The sequence below is a fragment of the Trichomonas vaginalis genome, chromosome III (assembly GCF_026262505.1).
Source record: "Trichomonas vaginalis G3 chromosome III, whole genome shotgun sequence".
Lineage (NCBI taxonomy): Eukaryota > Parabasalia > Trichomonadida > Trichomonadidae > Trichomonas > Trichomonas vaginalis.
The window spans coordinates 9,983,264-10,000,973 of record NC_067205.1 but is presented as its reverse complement, the minus strand read 5'-3'; the positions used below and the strand labels follow the sequence as shown (position 1 = coordinate 10,000,973).

The following is a 17,710-nucleotide window of genomic DNA, read 5'->3' as shown; positions in this document are numbered from 1 at the left end:
GACAATAAAAATTGTTCGACGAATCTTGCTTAAAATTTAGTGCGGAGTGAGTATTACAGTTTTATTCATTGCAATAATCTTAAATTTCAACTTTTCTTGAAAGTGAATATGGCTGCAAAAGCCAATAGAAAAAATGAAACCATTTGAGAAGACCGTAATTTTTACATTTCCATTCAAATAAAATTTTCAATAAAAATTGAGATAAAATATGTCATTTGGAGATCAATTGCTTGCAAAACGCAATCATGTTGATCTGTAATTAGTATCAATCAGCAAATTTTTGGGAAATAAAGAAAATAAAAATCAAGATATGATTGTTTTCATTAGCTACTTACGTTGAAAGCCCATCTTCATGCAATCTTTCTTAGCAAAATGAAAATGAGTATAAATCTTTAGATTATGTTCATTAAATCGTTAACTTTGGTATAATTATTGAGATCTCAATTAAAAAGAATATTTTAATTTTTTTATGAAATATAAACCTTTTATGAATAATATAATGATTTCTTCGTTTAAATTCTTCATAAAATTGTTTTTATTTTCCGGATTTTTCCAAATTTTTTAGAATTTTCAAAATTTAATATAAAATTTGTTATTTTTTAGAGTCAAATGTTGGAAAACTTATTTTGCAGGGAACACGCCTGAGTGATAAACTGTTTAAAATTACTGTTTTCATGGAAGTCAATAAAGTATTTTTCATCGTTGGTCATATGATGATTGCTATTGAATTTTTCAATATGTCAGGATAACAAATAAACAATTCAATTTTTATATTAACCCCGAAATTTTCCTTGTATTTTCACTCAGATATATATTTTCTATATGTTCCCAAAATTTTTCTTAAAATTCATATCTCAAAATCTTTGCCTCAATGTCAAAATTTTAGAAATAAAGTGCATAATTTCAGATATATTCCCAAATATCTTAATAAAATTAAGTAGCCGTACGTTATAATGGGGATCAAATTCGCAAAATTTTGATTGCATTATTATTGTATATGCAAATATTAAATTTTGTTCTTTCTCAAAAGTTACATACACATTGAATGTTTTCAATGACTTTTTGCGGTTTGAGGGTACTTTAAGGAATGAGTATTGCAGCAGCATGCTCAGTCTTGGGTCACATTTTGAAGAGCCACCGTGATGGCCTTCAAGCCACATCTCTTCCGCCGGTCGAAGATATGAAGAAAGTAATTCGATCCACCCGTTCATTGATGAAACAAGAAAAAACAATTCTTTACATCGACGGCGAGTACGAGGTTGTGGGAGATATTCACGGAGACCTTACAAGCTTAATGACGATTTTCGAGAAGAAAGGATACCCTAACATCACAAAATACATCTTTTTAGGGGATTATGTTGACCGCGGACCAAACTCAATCGAAGTCGTACTTTTGCTTTTTGCATTAAAAATCCTCACTCCAAGCAGGATCTACCTTATCAGAGGAAATCACGAGTGCTCAGCAGTATCAAAGAAGTATAACTTCAGAAACGATTGCGTCTGCCACGTTGACATGCCTTTCTTCAAGAGCATCATCAAAGCCTTTAATGTCATGCCTCTCGGCGCAGTTGTCAACCATGACATCTTCTGTGTCCACGGAGGAATTCCACAAACAGATATGTCACTTGAGGAGATTTCTCAAGTTAAGCGACCATTCCCCTTAGAATACAAAAATATCCAAGAACAGATGCTTTGGTCCGATCCCAAACAGAATCTCTTATATGACGACTTCGAATACAACACAGCAAGAAGGGCTGGCCTCTACTTCGGTAAGAAGGCTCTTGCTTCCTTCTTCGAGAAGAACGGCGTCACTTACCTGATTCGCGGCCATGAAGTTTGCCAAGAGGGATACGAACTTCCATTTGGTTCTGAGTGCAATTGTGTCACAGTTTTTAGCTCCGTTAATCACCAAACGGGCAATCTTGGCGCTACAATCACTATCGGAGAAGATAAGTCAGTATCGCTCTGCCAATTCGAAAATGATAGCGATGATCATATCGAAACGACAGGTTTCATCGATTCGACTTTCAAAGAGTTCAATTATTCAATCTCATCATCTCCGGTAGAGATAAGTGCTTAATTTGCGTTAGATCTTTCCATATTATTGTTTTGTATACATTTGTTTCATATAGATATATTGAAATTTTCTTTTTTTTTTGACAAAAAAATAAAAAATTGTAAGAAAAAGTTATATGAAACATGGAAAGTTTTTTAACTAATCATACAAGAGAAATCGGAATCATTGGAAAAACATAAAATAATTTTTCCAATAATTCAAGCTTTCAATGAGTAGATCTTAGAGATTTCAATATTATTTGGTGATTATCTATTGAATTCCTCTTTATTTATTCATGTTTTCTCATTAATTATAGTTTTTTTATTAAAATCTCATATTAGTACCTTTATGTTAGATTGAACTATTCTATTGTAAATGAAAAAGTATGTTAGATTGAAAAGGAGAAAAATATTCTCTACTTTTCTGGATATAATTTTTTATATTTTTGGCTTTTATAACCCAGAATTCTGTTATGACTTGGAATTAGAGCAAGCAATTTTTTCGTACTTAAAACTTATATGATGTTTGAGCATTTTAAATTTGGTGCATTAAAAATGTTTAGGAATGACCTTGCGAGTTTGTTAGATGAGTTTAGAACGCACAAAAATGTATACTTTTGTCAGGTCTCGTCATAACTTTTATGGATAACTTCTGATTGATTCCCTTTCAAAAGTCTAAATTATCTAAAAATGATTGTTTGACCAAATTATATGTCTAGAATCATATTTCACAATATTTACGTTTGGATGTTCTATATGTGAATACAATTCTGAAATAACGTACAAAAAAATTGAATCTAACGAATAAATATTAATTAAATATGAGGACAGTCAAACTCTCTACGGCAGCTATTGTCGAAGACTATGAAAAGACACGCGGCTTGTCCCAATCAGATCTTAATCTCCTTAAGGAGGCTTTTCAGCCTTGTTTTTATCCTCCAATGTATACATGGGCATTAATGGCAAAAGATTCAAAAAGAAGGAAGCTTTTTGCCATGCTCCAGTGTGCTCATGGAAAAGATAAAGTCGGAATGAAGACAAGAAAATGCACAGAAATATTAAATGATCCAGAATTTGTTTTGAGAACAGGTCAATATACAATCGACTTAAACAGATCTTTCAATCAGAACGTTATCCTTCAGAAAGATCCTCGCCATTACTACTCAGCTATCAGAGAGTTCGGCGTTTTCGAATACGGAGGTGAAAGACCAAGTACAACAACAGTAAGAACAAGATCGATTAACATGGCACCTTCTGTTGGCCATTGCTATGCTAAGAAGCTTTTCAATCCAGAATTTTATCAGAAATTTTATCCGTTTGTTGATACAAATGCTACGTACTTAAAGATACTCACTGATTACTGCGAGGAGAAAGCTAAGGGCTATCCAATCAACCCACTTTCCGGAACAAATCTTGATCCATACCAAGAATCAAAAATTGTTAAAGGAACACTTAAGGAAGACCACATCTATGAGAAACCACCAGGCCATCGTACTCGTAATCTTGGCGATTCTACAACAGGCTCTCGTCCGTTAACAACCGGTGGATCAACAGTTGTATCAAGATCCATGAATGCAAATCCAATACTTCCTAGAAGTAACTACATGGAGAACTTTACAGAGGAACCATTCAAGAATTTGATCATGACGAAGTCAATCAAACCATTGAAGACTCCATCTCCATTCTCCAGATTCCCAGATACAAAGGAGGTTTCAATGTCCATCTCAAGAGAACAATACATGGAACAAGCTACAATGAATAAGCAATGCGGTATCAAGAACCGTGAGATCTATCAATCAAAGACATGCCTTTAAGCTACTGTTCCTATTCATCTAATAATTTCATTTTGTTGTCATTATGATATTTATTTTTTTTTTAAATAAAACAGTTATTTGATATTATCATAGATAAATACTTTTCAGCATGTCTGCTCATGGTTTGTTGAAGAAAATCAATTACGGATATTTTACACTGCTGAAAATTTTTGTAAAATCAGGAAAATTTTGGTGATGTCTTAACATGTGATTTATTAAAAGTTTTCCTAGATATGCCAAATGTCAATTTTAGCCAGATTCGATAAATTTCAGGTAGATTATTTAAATGTCGGTAAATTTCATTGACGAGTTCAACAAACGAGCAGAAAAACTTAATGCAAATTTCATCAGTGAGAGTGACTTCAAGAAAAAACGACAAATGGTAGAGAAAATACTTGCACTTTATCTGAATATTGCAGAGGATCCCAAGCCAGAAATGATAAAACTATCTAAAAAGGTGAAAACTAGAAGTTCTACATCATATGATAGGAAGAAAATGGAAGAAGGAACTCAAAATTGCGAAGATATCAGAGATACACAAACTTATAAAATTCTTAAAGAACACTTGCATTATACTGATAAAGAGAAGGTACCAATTGTTATCATCCAAAGCTTTCTGAGAAATGCTCCACTCACAGAGGAAGAGAGAAGGAATTTTAGAGTTGCTATCAAAAATCAGCTAATTGCATACAATATACTTGACCATCACATTGACTGGCTTAAAAAGAACATATTGATTGCTGAAGAAGCAGGCATAAAGATCTTCATGTTTGATCCTGATAAACGGAGCCGAAAGTATAAAGAGACATCCAACTCAGACGATAATGATTCAGCCTAAGACCGATATTTTTATATTTGTTTGTTTTCTTTCCTAATTGTTAAAAATATTATTTTACTAATTCCGGCTATTTAAGCATTATTAATATTAGATTGCATCAGTACAATCAATCGATGCTAATCCATCAATATTTTGTATATTTTGTCAAGCATTTTTGAACTTTTTTTACAAATCCAAGAAATTTTGCTTCGTATTTTTACAACATGTATAGTTTTATAAGACCTACAAGTTTTTTAAAAATCTGATGAAGTGAATTTGAAACAAAAATGACAGTTTTAAAGTAAAGTATTGAAATTCTGATATCTATATTTGGCCGTATACTTAAATAATGTCGTTTTTGCTTTTCAGCATTGGTGTCCAGTACCTTGGTATTGACCTTGGCAGTGAATACTTGAAAATGGCAGAGTCCACCATTCTTGGTGAACCAAAAATGAAGTTCAATCCAAATGGAAAGAATTTCCGTGGCGCAGTTGCTGCCAGAAAGATAAAATTTGTTAACGAATACAACTCAACAGAATACCTCTCATCTGCAGAAGTTCGTTTTGGCAATGCTGCCCTTAAAACTCTTAAAGCTCATCCAGAATTCGGTCATGAGTACTTAGCTCGTGCTTTTGGACGCTCAAACTCCACATTCCATTCATCTAGTGTCTTTTCACCATATGAATCCATGAAATTACTTCTCCAAGACGTTTCAAACACATTCACATACGAACCTGATGTTATCTTTGCTGTTCCATTCTATTGGACATCCATCATGCGTCAGGAGATTGCATCCGCTGCCAACAATGCCGGCATGAAGGTTCTCCACATTGTTGATGACAAAGATGCAGTTGCTTCTCATTACGGAGCCATCAACTACCAGAAATACAATGCAAACCCAAGAAATGTCCTCTTTGTCGATATCGGATCAACATCAGTCAAAGCTTACGGCTATGTTTTCTCAAATCGCGGAAATTACAGTTTTGCCAACGAAACAGGCACATCATGGTCCGAAACAACCGGTTCATACTACTTTACAAAGGGTATTTCCGCTGCAAGGAAGATTTCCATGAAGAAAGCCACCGCATTCTTCGCCGAGAAGCAGCCAAGCCAATATTTCGACAACATTTCAGAACCAGTCCATGAGATGATCAATGTTGTCTCACAGGCAGCCGAACAAATGAAGAACTACCTCCAGCAACATAAGGGATCAGGAAATTCAGGTGAAATCGACGAAATCCAAGTCTTTGGAGGTTCCTCACGTATTTCATTCTTCAACAAACTTATTACCAAAGCAACAGGCTGCAAGAACGTTCTCCACGAGTTCAATCCAAACGAAGCCATTGCTAAAGGCATCATCTACCTTCGCCAGATGATTGACGGCTCTCTTACATGTCCAACACTTCATGTTGACCAGCATCCATCATCATCAATTTTTGTTGAATCTGGCGGAAAGACAGATTTGTACTGCAGATCAGGTTCATCATGTTCATCTCCTGTTCGTTTGTACAATGTTCCAAATACAACAGAGTTCTTATATGTTGCAGTTACAAGCGATGATCTCCCAGAAGGTGCAGCTAATGTACAGTACATCATCAGATACAGTAACTATAGTAATGCTACAGATATCAGTGATAAGTCATTCATTGAAGTACATCTTAAAGTACCATCTACAGAAGTTCAAGGACTTCGTTACTGCACAAACAACACACATTGCGTTCCAATCTATGGAACAGTTATTCCTGTTTCACCATCACAACAACCTCTTCACTCCAATTTCACTGATGCATTCATTGAATCTAAGAAGTTCGTAAAAGTCCAGCGTTCTGAAGTTTTGAAGGTAGAAACAATGGTCAACCAAATCTACAGCGATATACAGAAGAAACTTTCAGAGAAGGGACTTAATGAGGAATCAGTTCCAGTCGAAGTCTTCTCAACATTGAAGAAGTACATGAAGATGGTTGAAGAAGGATCACTCAACAACTTGAGTCTCGAACAACTCAAGGATGCACAAACAGATCTCAAGATCAACTCTAAACACCTTCTTGAAGCTGTAGAGAAACTTAAGGGAAAGAAGTCTAAGAAGAGTGATAAGTCTAAGCAACAGACAGATGACATCTTCAATGACCTTAAGAACGACCTTGATGATGAGAAAGACCTTTAATTAATTGAATTTTTAAATTATGGATTTTTTTTAGTTAATTTATGATTTTTTTTATGATATTCTCTCATAAAAACAATAAATCCTTGTTTTAATAGTAAAAAAAAGTATAACATATACATTACGCTCTGCATACTGACTTATAATAACTTTTTACAAACAAAAAAATAAATTAATTCTTTTTCAATTCAAAAATACTTTGAAAGTGATAAGTGCATAATTATGATTCAATCTCTTGAAGAGTTATTGGCGATATTTTCTGTTGATTATCAAAGATGTTTCACGTATGTTACATGAAATTTCAATTTACTTAAGTAAGCCCTTAATCAGATGTTTCCAAAAGATTGATAGAGTACCAGAAAGTGCATTCTTAAAGCATATTTCAATCCATTTCTGGATTTTTGATTAAAACGTTTACCGATTAGAACATTACTGTTGAAATCGAGCCAAAATACAGCACTGAAGATAGATGCATTCCTCAGGATTTGATGTGCTTATTATTTTTACGAATCTCCTCATAATATAATAAAAATATTAATGAATAAATTTTTAAAATCAAAGCACTGACAGTTAACATCCTTTATTTTTCAATAAATCTGTTATTTAGTAACAAAATGTTAGAGTGTTCAAAACTTGAAATTTCATCAAAATGTTATTGGGCGCGTAAAGGGTTGGCGTCCTAAGGCGTCCTGATGTAAACTATTCAATTTTTGAGAAGTTTACACCATAATTGAATAGTTTATGGCGTCCTGAGAGGAGATTTCAATGGGTATGGCGTCCTAAAAAATAGAAGAAAATGATTTTTTCTCGATTTTTCTAGAAATTGAATTTTTTAAAAAAGAAAAAAATCAAAACGTATACATTCAAGAAAGACTATAAATGAAAATTTTTCTATTTTTTTTTCATTCTAAAACATCTTTTTTTGGATAATTTTTTTTAATAAATATGTAAGAAAGATTGAAGAAAAAGTAAATTTACTTTAAGAAAATTCGTTTTACATGATGTAAGACCCATAACAACTATAAATATTCAATTATTTAAAATAAAAAAAGAAAAACAGATTAAATGTATCTCACATCAAAATCCATTGACCTAAGGATGTTAAGTTTCTGTTTTTAAAAGTTGATATTTTTTTTTTAATTTTAAGAAAATTAATAGCATGTTATTAGACAATAGGAGTGTAATGATATTGACTAAACAGAAATGAGAGAATAGAGATATAATTTTGATAAGCAATATTGCAAACAAATTCTGAAGTAAAATCGCGATCAATAATTGAAAATTACGATCATGTACTGAAAAATGACGATCGAATTGAATGAATAGAATTATATCTAAGAAAAAATAAATTGTATTTAGAAGATGAACAAAGAAAGGTGTATGCTAAAAATCATTTAACAATAAATGGAAATAAAACGAAATTGTTAAAAGAAAAAAATGAAAATTGTTAAATAATATATTATTTTTTAGTCATAAGAATAAAAATATAGTAGTTATAAAAGGAATTAGACTTCATATATCAATTCTTTTTCTCTGTAGATGTGGAACGTTTGCTTTTCGATCTCTTTCGATGAACTTGAAAATATAAGTTATTATCGCTGAGAATCCTTTCCGAAATAGGAGCTTTACGTTTAGGAGGATTGTCGGATGAATTTTGTTTTTTATTGTTTGATTTTGTTGTTATGGAAGATTTTTTCTTATTTTTTTCAGAATTTTGCTTGCTATTAACTGAAACTTGTTTTGACGGCCCAACAATAGCATTTGTAGTAGGAAGAATTCCCAATAACGAGCGCATTTTCGATAATTGTTTTTCAATATGATCAAGAAGGTCCAGCTTATGTTCTAGATTACTAGACATTTGATTTGTAGAAGGATGGTTTTGATTTTCTGGTTCTAAATCTGTAGAGTCTGCAATATTTGAATTTTCGGAGCGAATTGGAGCATCTGAACCTTGATTTGTATCGGCTTGCTCAAAATTAGTTTGAATTGGAGTGGATGAATTAAAATCTGGATGATTTAATGTTTCATTAAATAATGCCATAATTTTTTCTCTTTTTTCATTAATAAACTTAGTGATCATTGTATCTTTATCTGTTAGATCGATCGATTTGAGTATATCTGCATCATGAACTGGAATATTTTCGAACAATGAACTCGATTCTATGGAACCATATGGAGAAATCTCGTTCTGAGCCAAAGAAAGATCACTTACGTTGTATTGTTTGATAGAAAAAATTGTTTTCTCAAGTTCTTTTTGAAAGCAGTCAAGAATATAATTTTTGTAGCTATCAGTGATAACGGTTTTTATATGGCGCTCGATCTTCTGGTTATTTTTGATGGCGTTATATTTATCTAATTGGATTTGAGATATCTTCTTAATAGCTTCATAAATGTTTGGATGTTTTAACGAAGAAAATTCTGAATGCATACTCTCGAGGCAATCATTAGTGAATATTGCAGTTGCATTATTATATTGAGATATTAAATTGTAGTGCGGCAACCAAACTTTGTTGAAATAATCAATATAATCTTTGATCGAATCAACTTTATTTTGATTAATTATATGCATTGTAAGTACAAATTCTTCATGAGACATGAATGGAGTAATAGAATATAGCTTAAATAAAGAATTTTGTAAAGTATTGAAATTTTTTGTATAAAGTGCTACAAGTTTCCTGTGTAAAGCTTGTTTGAAATGAAATAGGCATCCAATTATACGGACTTTAGGGAAAATTTGTTGAAGTGCCTCTATCATTCCCTTTTCAAAATCACAATGAATTTGAATTAGCTTTGAAAATTGAATACCCTTGACAGTAAAAATATATTCAAATGCCTTCTTATAAGATTCAAATGTGCGGTTTTTCATGAATATAAATAAAAGTGGTAGATATTGATTTGTTGAAGGTTCACAAATCATAATTGTTAGCATCTGTCCTTTTTGAAAATGTTTTGGTGTAATTTTAAAAGTTCCATCGCAAAATAAATCTGTGGCTTCTTTTGCAAATTGAATTGCCTTCTCAAAACCAAAAAACATCGTCTCACAATTTGCTTGAAAATCATGGCCAATGAAAAACTGCTCGCCATTTATTAAACAAAAATTAGCAATTTCATCGTCTGTAATTTTTTCTCCAACAGAAAATTTTCTGGACTTATTATAAACTTCCCTGACCAATGAATCTTTAATTAATGGGTTTTCATCAGTACCAACAGCAAGTTCTGTCATAAATTTTTTAATCTGCTGAAAAGTGCCGTTGTCTTCAGAAAATTTTGCCATTGCCTTATTGTATATTTCTGTCAGAGTCATTGATTTATGAAGATCATTTTTTTCATTTTGTAACTTTTTAAATTGTCTGCATTCGGGTATATGTTCCTTTTGTAAATCTTCGGAAACTGAACTGTTCTCAATTTTAACTAAATAACGTGCTTGACAAGAATGATCGATGCAACGGTAGTAACGTTCAATATTATTTGAATTAATAATATTTGTATGATCATGCGAATAAAGCATATCTTTGCGAACAATTGTATCAGGATATTTTCCAGTAACTGCGGGAATATTTTTAACTGCAATATAACTAAAATATCTTCTGACAGCTTTAGATTCATTTTCGGCGTATTTAATATTAAAATATTGAAGAACTTGTTTGATTATATTCGTTTTTTCATCTCTCGATGTTGATTTTTGGTATTTATCAGATTGTTCCCTGATAAATATTTTATTTTCGTCTGTAAAGTTTGCTCTTTTTTGATTAAATATAGATGATTTTCCCATTAAAAAATGAAATGATGCAAAATTTACGAAAACCGTTCGAAAATTGAATCAAAAATGAAAAGTAATACTTAAATGAGGAATTCTTTGAGATATTGGTCTTAGATTGAATGTAGCGTCATTCTTATATAGAATATATATTCATATCATCGGAAATATGATAAAAAGCATATAATAAATGTCAAAAAAGTGAACAAATAAGCAAAGATATTTTTTAAAAAACAATGAAAAGTAATACTTAAATGAGGAATTCTTTGAGATATTGGTCTTAGATTGAATGTAGCGTCACAAATTTCACAAATATAATTTACTATACAATTTTATTCATTTTTTTAAAATGGCTGACGACAGTCTGTATCAACTAACTCAACTAGTCAAGCATAATGATTATTCTTCGGATTCATTAAATCAACTTTATCAATGCATAAGTACAATGACAGAAAGATCAATTGGATGCTTGAATTGGGATAAATTTTTCAAAAAAATCACAGTGACTGATGAAGTTCTTTTACATTTTTTAGCATCCGTTTTAAACATTGAAAAGATATCAGAATGTTTCAAGGATTCTATTTTTTATCACAATATTAATCTTGAAAAATTCAGTAATTTAACTGAAACAGAACAACAAACAATTTTAAATTCCTACAAAGCGGATAAATTTACATATTACATAATGTGCTCACAAATTGTAAAATCAAACTGGAACAATTTATCCCAAACTTTAGTTAATATTGCAAATCAATATTTGCCATTTTTAGATGAAGAAAAGCAAATATATATATTTACTGAAATAACTGGCAATTATCAAAATTTTGAAATTTCAGTTGCAAACTTGTTACATTTTTATGAAAACAATGAAGAAAAATTAAGCAACTGTTTTAATTTAACATTGTTCCAGCAAATTTATTCCAAAAATGGAATCGAGCAAATGATATTTTTTGCTGCAAATACAATTTGTTGCAATAACACTTCTATCAATTTTTACAATCTCCTTGAAATTGAAGAAATGAATCCATTTGATTTTTTTTATTTCTCAATTCAATATAAAGAGATATTAAATTGCGATGATTTTCCAAAAGTTACAGAAGTAATCACAGGTTTAATCTCAGCTTCAAATATTAATGCTATTATGCGAATTTGCCAAAAAATTTTGGATAAAATTACATTTTATAAATGTAATTATTGCCATATTACCTCAATATGGAATTTTATCACAAATGCAGCAATAATTCTTCCTGATGAAGATTTATTAATCAAATTATTAAAATTCATAGAAAAAACAGAAAAAGCAACAGATGAATTATTCGAACCGGAGAATGATTTGGGTTTCTATGAATATTTAAATTCGATTTTCTCAGATATTACAAGTAGTATATGTGGAAGGGTTGTGTGACTTTTTTTGTAAACGTAAGAATTCATACAATATCGAGCGATTTTGTATCATTTTTTTAACATATGAAGTAAAAAATGTATGATTCTTACGGTTTTTATTCTTACGTTTTTGAATAAATCAAGATTTAAAAAATTTTCAAAATTGTAAGACATTTACACTCAGCCCATACATAATGAAATAAACACATTTTAAAAAATTAACATTAATTTTAAAATAATTTATTTTTTATCTTTTATAAAAGAAGCTATATATAGATGATGTCAGATATTCCGCGATTAATTAAACATTGTTTAAATCCTGAATGGAATCAATGGAGTCATAATCAAAGACCTCATAAACGAGAAGAAGAAATTGAAAATAATTATTTTCATGAATAAAAGATTCACTACCATAATGAAATAAAAAATAAAAAATTTTTAAAAAATAAACTTTAAAAATTCATGTCTTACATTTTTGAATAATTTATTTTTAATTCGTATGAAAATGAGCGTCAAAACTAACAACGTTAAAAAATTAGGATTCACAAACGAGGAAATAAAGGATATATTAGATGAGATGTGTTATGAAGTTAGTAAATATTATTTAAGAAATTGTCAAAAATTTGCCGAGTTATTAAATGATTTAGATTATGATGGAAAAATGAATAAAGATGATGTTATAAATTTCTTATATCCCACATCTGAAGAAGAAAAACCTAAAGAACCTGATGTTTTCCCTGAATATTATGAAGAACGAATTAAAGATGATGATGAATATGATGAAATTGAAAAACTGGAAAAAATAAGAGATGAAATAGATGAAAAAATTAAGGAATTAAGAGAAGTTGAAAAATATAATGAAAATGAAGTAGAGGGTTTAATGAATATCCCAGCTTCAGAATCAGAAGTTCAGAAATCTCATGAAGAAAGATATAAAAATTATGTCTCAGAATCAACACAAAATTTATTAGATGGCGAAATAGATGAAACACTTTCAGAAGAAGGTACTAAATTTATTCGTAAACATAAGTTACAATTTATTGATAATGAAGAATACCCCTGTATCCTACTTTCACCACCTTTAGATTCCGAAAAATTCAAAAAAGCTCTTAAAAACGTGACATATGCAACTAATACGATTAAGAAAGAAGATCATGATATTTACACAAATTATTATTTAAATAAATGCACAGGTGTTGATAAAGTTTTTGATTTATTAGATAAAATATCAAAAGAAACCATTGGAACCTATAAAATTTTGTGTGATTGTGGTTTCATTATTGAAGATACTAATAATGTTTCATATGAAAGAACAGCACCGAAGGAAGACGAAGTTGAAAGGTCTATACCATTCGTTATTAAGAATATAAAAGATATGAAAACTTATAAACATTATATTTATTCATTTATTTCAGAAAAAATGGAAGCAACCCATAAAACATCTTCTCATCATTTTATAGCTATTCATACATTCCTTTTCAAAGTTGTGAAATTAAATAAGACGGGAATTAGATTTAATGTATCAGGGTACGCATTCTTGAGTAAATTAAAATGTATTCGTCACGTCGCAGATGATAAAAATTTATGTGTTCTTAATTCATTTTATGGGCTTTAAAAAATAAACTTTATTTTTATTTATTTTTTAATTTTTTTTCTTACATAAATGAACAAAAACGGAACCGCTAAAATGAATGATAATCAAATTAGAGCAGAAGGTAGAAGGTTATTTAAACGCTTCTATAACATTCCTGATGGTGTTAATCCTAAAACTCGTAGAAGTTATTTAAATGAAGCAATAGATTCATATGAAGGGTTTGACATTTCATCAGAAAGTGAGAGATTAGCGAGAATGTTAAATGTTAATATTGATTTCTATTATTGTGATCCTCAACCAGAAGACGTGGACATAAATAAGGTAGACTTTCCATTAGTGGATTCAATAATGATAGATCCAGAATTTGAAACAATAAATATTTTATTAACACAGAGTCCATGTGGAAAACTTCACGCTGACAGAATAACAGACGTTGAAGCACTCACCGGCTATAGAGTTTGTCCATATTGTAAAGAAGAAGTTTATTCTATCCGTGATGATCCAGAAAGGAAAAACCAAAGAAGATTTTTAAAGCATTGTGAGAAATGTAAAGAAAATAATGGAAGATTAATTCAAGACGTTCAGTTGCAAAAGACACAGCAACCATATGCACCACATATTACGAAACAGAAGATATATCAGTGGTTATTAGCTCACAATTTGCAGGAATATTATCAACCGACAAGATATTATATTACTTTTGACTTCGAAACATTAGAGACTAAAGAAGAATTACAACTTTCTGAGTGTGCAACTTTGAACGCTTACTTAAAACCATTCATGGTATCATCAACGGTTAAATTAAATGATAAAACATATACGAGGAATTTTTGCTTAACTTCGAGTGATTCTTTTATTTCTGATTGGATTGAGTTTTTATTTTCAACCTGTTCATTAGTTGCTAAATCAAATATTGAACAATATGAAGAATTATTGAAGCCGCAAACGGCGGGGACTTTGTCTCATACATTAAATGAAAAACAGAAGGAAGCATTTAAAGAACTTCTAGATGAGGAATTCAATAAAGTGAATATCATAGGTTTTAATTCGGGAAAGTTTGATTTAAATTTAATTCTTCGTGATTTAAACACTGCAAAATGGAAAATAAAATCAATGCTGGTTTCATCTTCACAATTTAAGCAAATCATTGTAAAGAAAACAAACGTTCCATATGAATTGAGATTTATTGACATCAGAAATTATATAGCGGGTGGGACATTAGACCAATTCACTCAAGATTTTGGAAACAATAAATCACGTGTTAAATCCTTTTTCCCTTATCAATTCATCACGTGGGAAAATTACGAAGAAGAATTATATAAAGTGGAACCATTCACGAAAGATTCATTTTATTCAGCATTAACTCAAGAAACTATATCAGATAGTGATTATCAAATATATCTCAATGATGCTAAAAATTTTAAGAATAGATTAGAATATTTTATTCATTATTGCAATAAAGATGTTGAAATTATGATTGACCCAATTGATAAAATTATTGAAGAAACTTTTGTTTATAAAATTGACACGCTTCATAATCTTTCTTTATCATCGAATGCTTCAATGATTCGTTACGCTTTAGCATATAAAGACTTTAATCCTAATGAAAAATATCCTGAGGAAGAGATAGAATCAAGTTTTGAATTAACGAAAAAGTATTGGAAATATAAAATTGAATCATATAAGAAACAAGATGAAAAAGCAGAAAGAGATACTAAAAATAATGTTTCAATGGATGATTTTCAATACTATCACGATTTAATCCTTTCATCTAAATGCAAAATGTGTGGTAAAGCGTTTACATATGCAAATAAACCAACATTGGATAGAATCGATAATGAAAAGCCACATACCAAAGAAAATTGTCAGTTAATGTGTTGTTATTGCAATGTCGTAAAATCAAATAAAGATGAAGATGTTCAACGTTTAAGAATCAATTTAAGAAATTATGCATTAAAAAATAATTTACCAATGACTTTAGATTCAGTTGAAGCTTATCACATTCTCCGTAATGGAATTACTGGTGGTCTATCAAATGTTCAACATAGAGTAAATCTTAAAGGAATCACGCACATTAATAAACTTTCATATAATCCAGAACCTAAAACTGTATCAAATGAGGACACCACCAACATTATGACTCATTTCGTTGGTGTTGATTTTAATTCATTATATCCTTCATCATTTTCATCTAATCCTCATGATTTCATTCAATATACTGACCATAAAATGTATATGCCGGGAAGATTGAATGGTGTTATCATTTGTGATACAGCAACAAAGAAAGCAAAAGCATTGGGAATTATTAGAAAGAAAAATACTTTATTCGTGGCTGAAGTAAAGGGTCACATTGATGAAAAATACATTAATGATTACATAAACTTTTTACCGATAATAAGAAACTTAGATATTATCACAGATGAAAAAACAATTGGTAGTTTTATGTATAATTACATGAAATCAAACAATCTACCAGTTGACCAGAAACAGAGAAAATTAACTCAGTTAGCATCAACACACAACCAATATCAACCATTTTCTTCTTATTATCTATGGTATCTAATCGACAGGTTTAATTTTATCATTGATGACATTTATTGTTTTGAAAAAACTTGCTGCTTTAATAATTGATTAGAAGGATAATGATTTTTTGGCAGATTTAAAAATCTTTAAAGTACTCAAAATTTGAAAACACTCTATCGTTGCAACAATTCTTTCAAATATTTTCCTGTCCGAAAAATTGTAAAACTCATAATATTAAAAAATTTCTTCTTTCCATCTCTTAATTTTTACGAATCTACACGAAACATGATAAATATAAATGACAAAAGTTTTAATTTTTTATTTAGAAAGTTGTCCAAAGAAAAGTTTGGTTGATGTGTTACAAATTCTTTTCACAGATTGAAGTTTGTTCGAGTCATGATAAACACCACATGAAAGAATGAGTTGACGAGGAATTCCTGAGTTGATGATCATTCTGATGAAGTCGAGTTTCGTGTTCTCAATAATAAGAGGACATCGAATTGAGTGACATTCAACAAATGAATTTGATTCAACAATTTCAACAGAATAAGGAAAATTAACATGTTGAAGATTCAAACATTTATTGAATGAATATTTTTGAATCAATGAAACAGTGTTTGGAATAATAGTGATATTATATATGTTATTACACTCATTGAATGAATAACGGCAGATAACACTGCAGTTGAGAATTAACACTTTCTCTGATGCATTTATCGTATGATATATAAGATATTCACTTGTGTCATTTTTATAATAAAGAGTATTATCAATACATTTGTATTTATATGATTCAAAATTACTTATGTTTTTAAGTGATTTACATCCTGAAAATGAATTAATTGATATATTCATCAAAGAGTTTGTTTGACTGAAATTTATTGATTTCAGATTTGTGCAATTAAAGAACGCATATTCTGAAATTGTTCTTACAGAAGACGGAATACTAATACTCTCTAATCTATAACAATTTTCAAAGGATTTAAAACCTATAATAGTTGAGCCTTCTAAAAGATTTATTGTTAACAAATTAGAGCACCCACTAAAACACATTGTTCGAACATTCTTAATATTGTTTATATTATTTAAACTATTGCAATTCTCAAATGCATTTTTCATAACAACTAAATCAGTTGAAATAAAACTCACTGAAGTTAATTTATAAACGAACCAATCCCTATAGTATTTAAAGAAATCTGAGGAAAACTTAATGAATTTAACTTTGAACAGTTAATAAAAGCATAATTTTCAATAGCAGAAAGTTGAGAGTCTGCTTCAAAACTTATTCCATAAATGTCTGAATTTTCAAATGCTTTTTCTTTGAGTACTGTAACTTTTTTAGGGATTGTAACAGAAAAATATAATCCCCAAAAACCATAAATCTCAGTTTGATTCGAATTCATTATTAATCCATTTGGAGTCATGATAAGATCTGATTTATTTATAAATGATATTGAAACATTGGTATTCATATCAATAGCTTTATAAGAAAATAACGTCTTAATAGTGAATGCCATACTTAATTTTGGAATATACATTTTATTGAAAGTATCACTACTAACAGTCATTGTCACGTTAGGGAAAATAATGAGTTCAAGGTTTTTAC

The 17,710-nt window shown here is 30.0% G+C and overlaps 7 protein-coding genes across 7 annotated transcripts, besides 2 other annotated features; 5 read left to right on the top strand and 2 right to left on the bottom strand.

Annotated features, from left to right (window-relative positions):
- Nucleotides 1–1,010: 1,010 nt before the first annotated feature.
- TVAGG3_0674760 (phosphoprotein phosphatase protein) lies at nucleotides 1,011–2,391 on the top strand (the record flags this gene model as incomplete). Its single annotated transcript, XM_001309072.2, has 1 exon — nucleotides 1,088–2,080. One exon carries the CDS (start codon nucleotides 1,088–1,090, stop codon nucleotides 2,078–2,080), a length of 993 nt encoding a protein of 330 aa, XP_001309073.1.
- Nucleotides 2,392–2,876: 485 nt separating this feature from the next.
- On the top strand, nucleotides 2,877–4,003 carry TVAGG3_0674750 (uncharacterized protein; the record flags this gene model as incomplete). The annotated part of the gene is made up of 1 exon (XM_001309071.1): nucleotides 2,877–3,869. One exon carries the CDS (start codon nucleotides 2,877–2,879, stop codon nucleotides 3,867–3,869), a length of 993 nt encoding a protein of 330 aa, XP_001309072.1.
- Nucleotides 4,004–4,078: 75 nt separating this feature from the next.
- TVAGG3_0674740 (uncharacterized protein) lies at nucleotides 4,079–4,768 on the top strand (the record flags this gene model as incomplete). The annotated part of the gene is made up of 1 exon (XM_001309070.1): nucleotides 4,156–4,707. The coding sequence occupies one exon, from the start codon at nucleotides 4,156–4,158 to the stop codon at nucleotides 4,705–4,707; it is 552 nt and encodes a 183-aa protein (XP_001309071.1).
- A 254-nt stretch (nucleotides 4,769–5,022) lies between these two features.
- Nucleotides 5,023–6,958, top strand: TVAGG3_0674730 (ATP binding; the record flags this gene model as incomplete). The annotated part of the gene is made up of 1 exon (XM_001309069.1): nucleotides 5,036–6,850. One exon carries the CDS (start codon nucleotides 5,036–5,038, stop codon nucleotides 6,848–6,850), a length of 1,815 nt encoding a protein of 604 aa, XP_001309070.1.
- Nucleotides 6,959–7,504: 546 nt separating this feature from the next.
- Nucleotides 7,505–11,982: a mobile genetic element.
- Nucleotides 8,367–8,888, bottom strand: TVAGG3_0674720 (MULE transposase domain-containing protein; the record flags this gene model as incomplete). The annotated part of the gene is made up of 1 exon (XM_001309068.2): nucleotides 8,367–8,888. The coding sequence occupies one exon, from the start codon at nucleotides 8,886–8,888 to the stop codon at nucleotides 8,367–8,369; it is 522 nt and encodes a 173-aa protein (XP_001309069.1).
- TVAGG3_0674710 (MULE transposase domain-containing protein) lies at nucleotides 9,168–10,619 on the bottom strand (the record flags this gene model as incomplete). Its single annotated transcript, XM_051242535.1, has 1 exon — nucleotides 9,168–10,619. A coding segment is annotated over one exon (1,452 nt), but the record flags the coding sequence as incomplete, so codon positions are not given.
- Nucleotides 11,983–12,529: 547 nt separating the features above from the next.
- Nucleotides 12,530–12,922: a mobile genetic element.
- A 728-nt stretch (nucleotides 12,923–13,650) lies between these two features.
- TVAGG3_0674680 (DNA/RNA polymerase superfamily) lies at nucleotides 13,651–16,212 on the top strand (the record flags this gene model as incomplete). The annotated part of the gene is made up of 1 exon (XM_051242534.1): nucleotides 13,651–16,212. The coding sequence occupies one exon, from the start codon at nucleotides 13,651–13,653 to the stop codon at nucleotides 16,210–16,212; it is 2,562 nt and encodes an 853-aa protein (XP_051089121.1).
- Nucleotides 16,213–17,710: the final 1,498 nt, after the last annotated feature.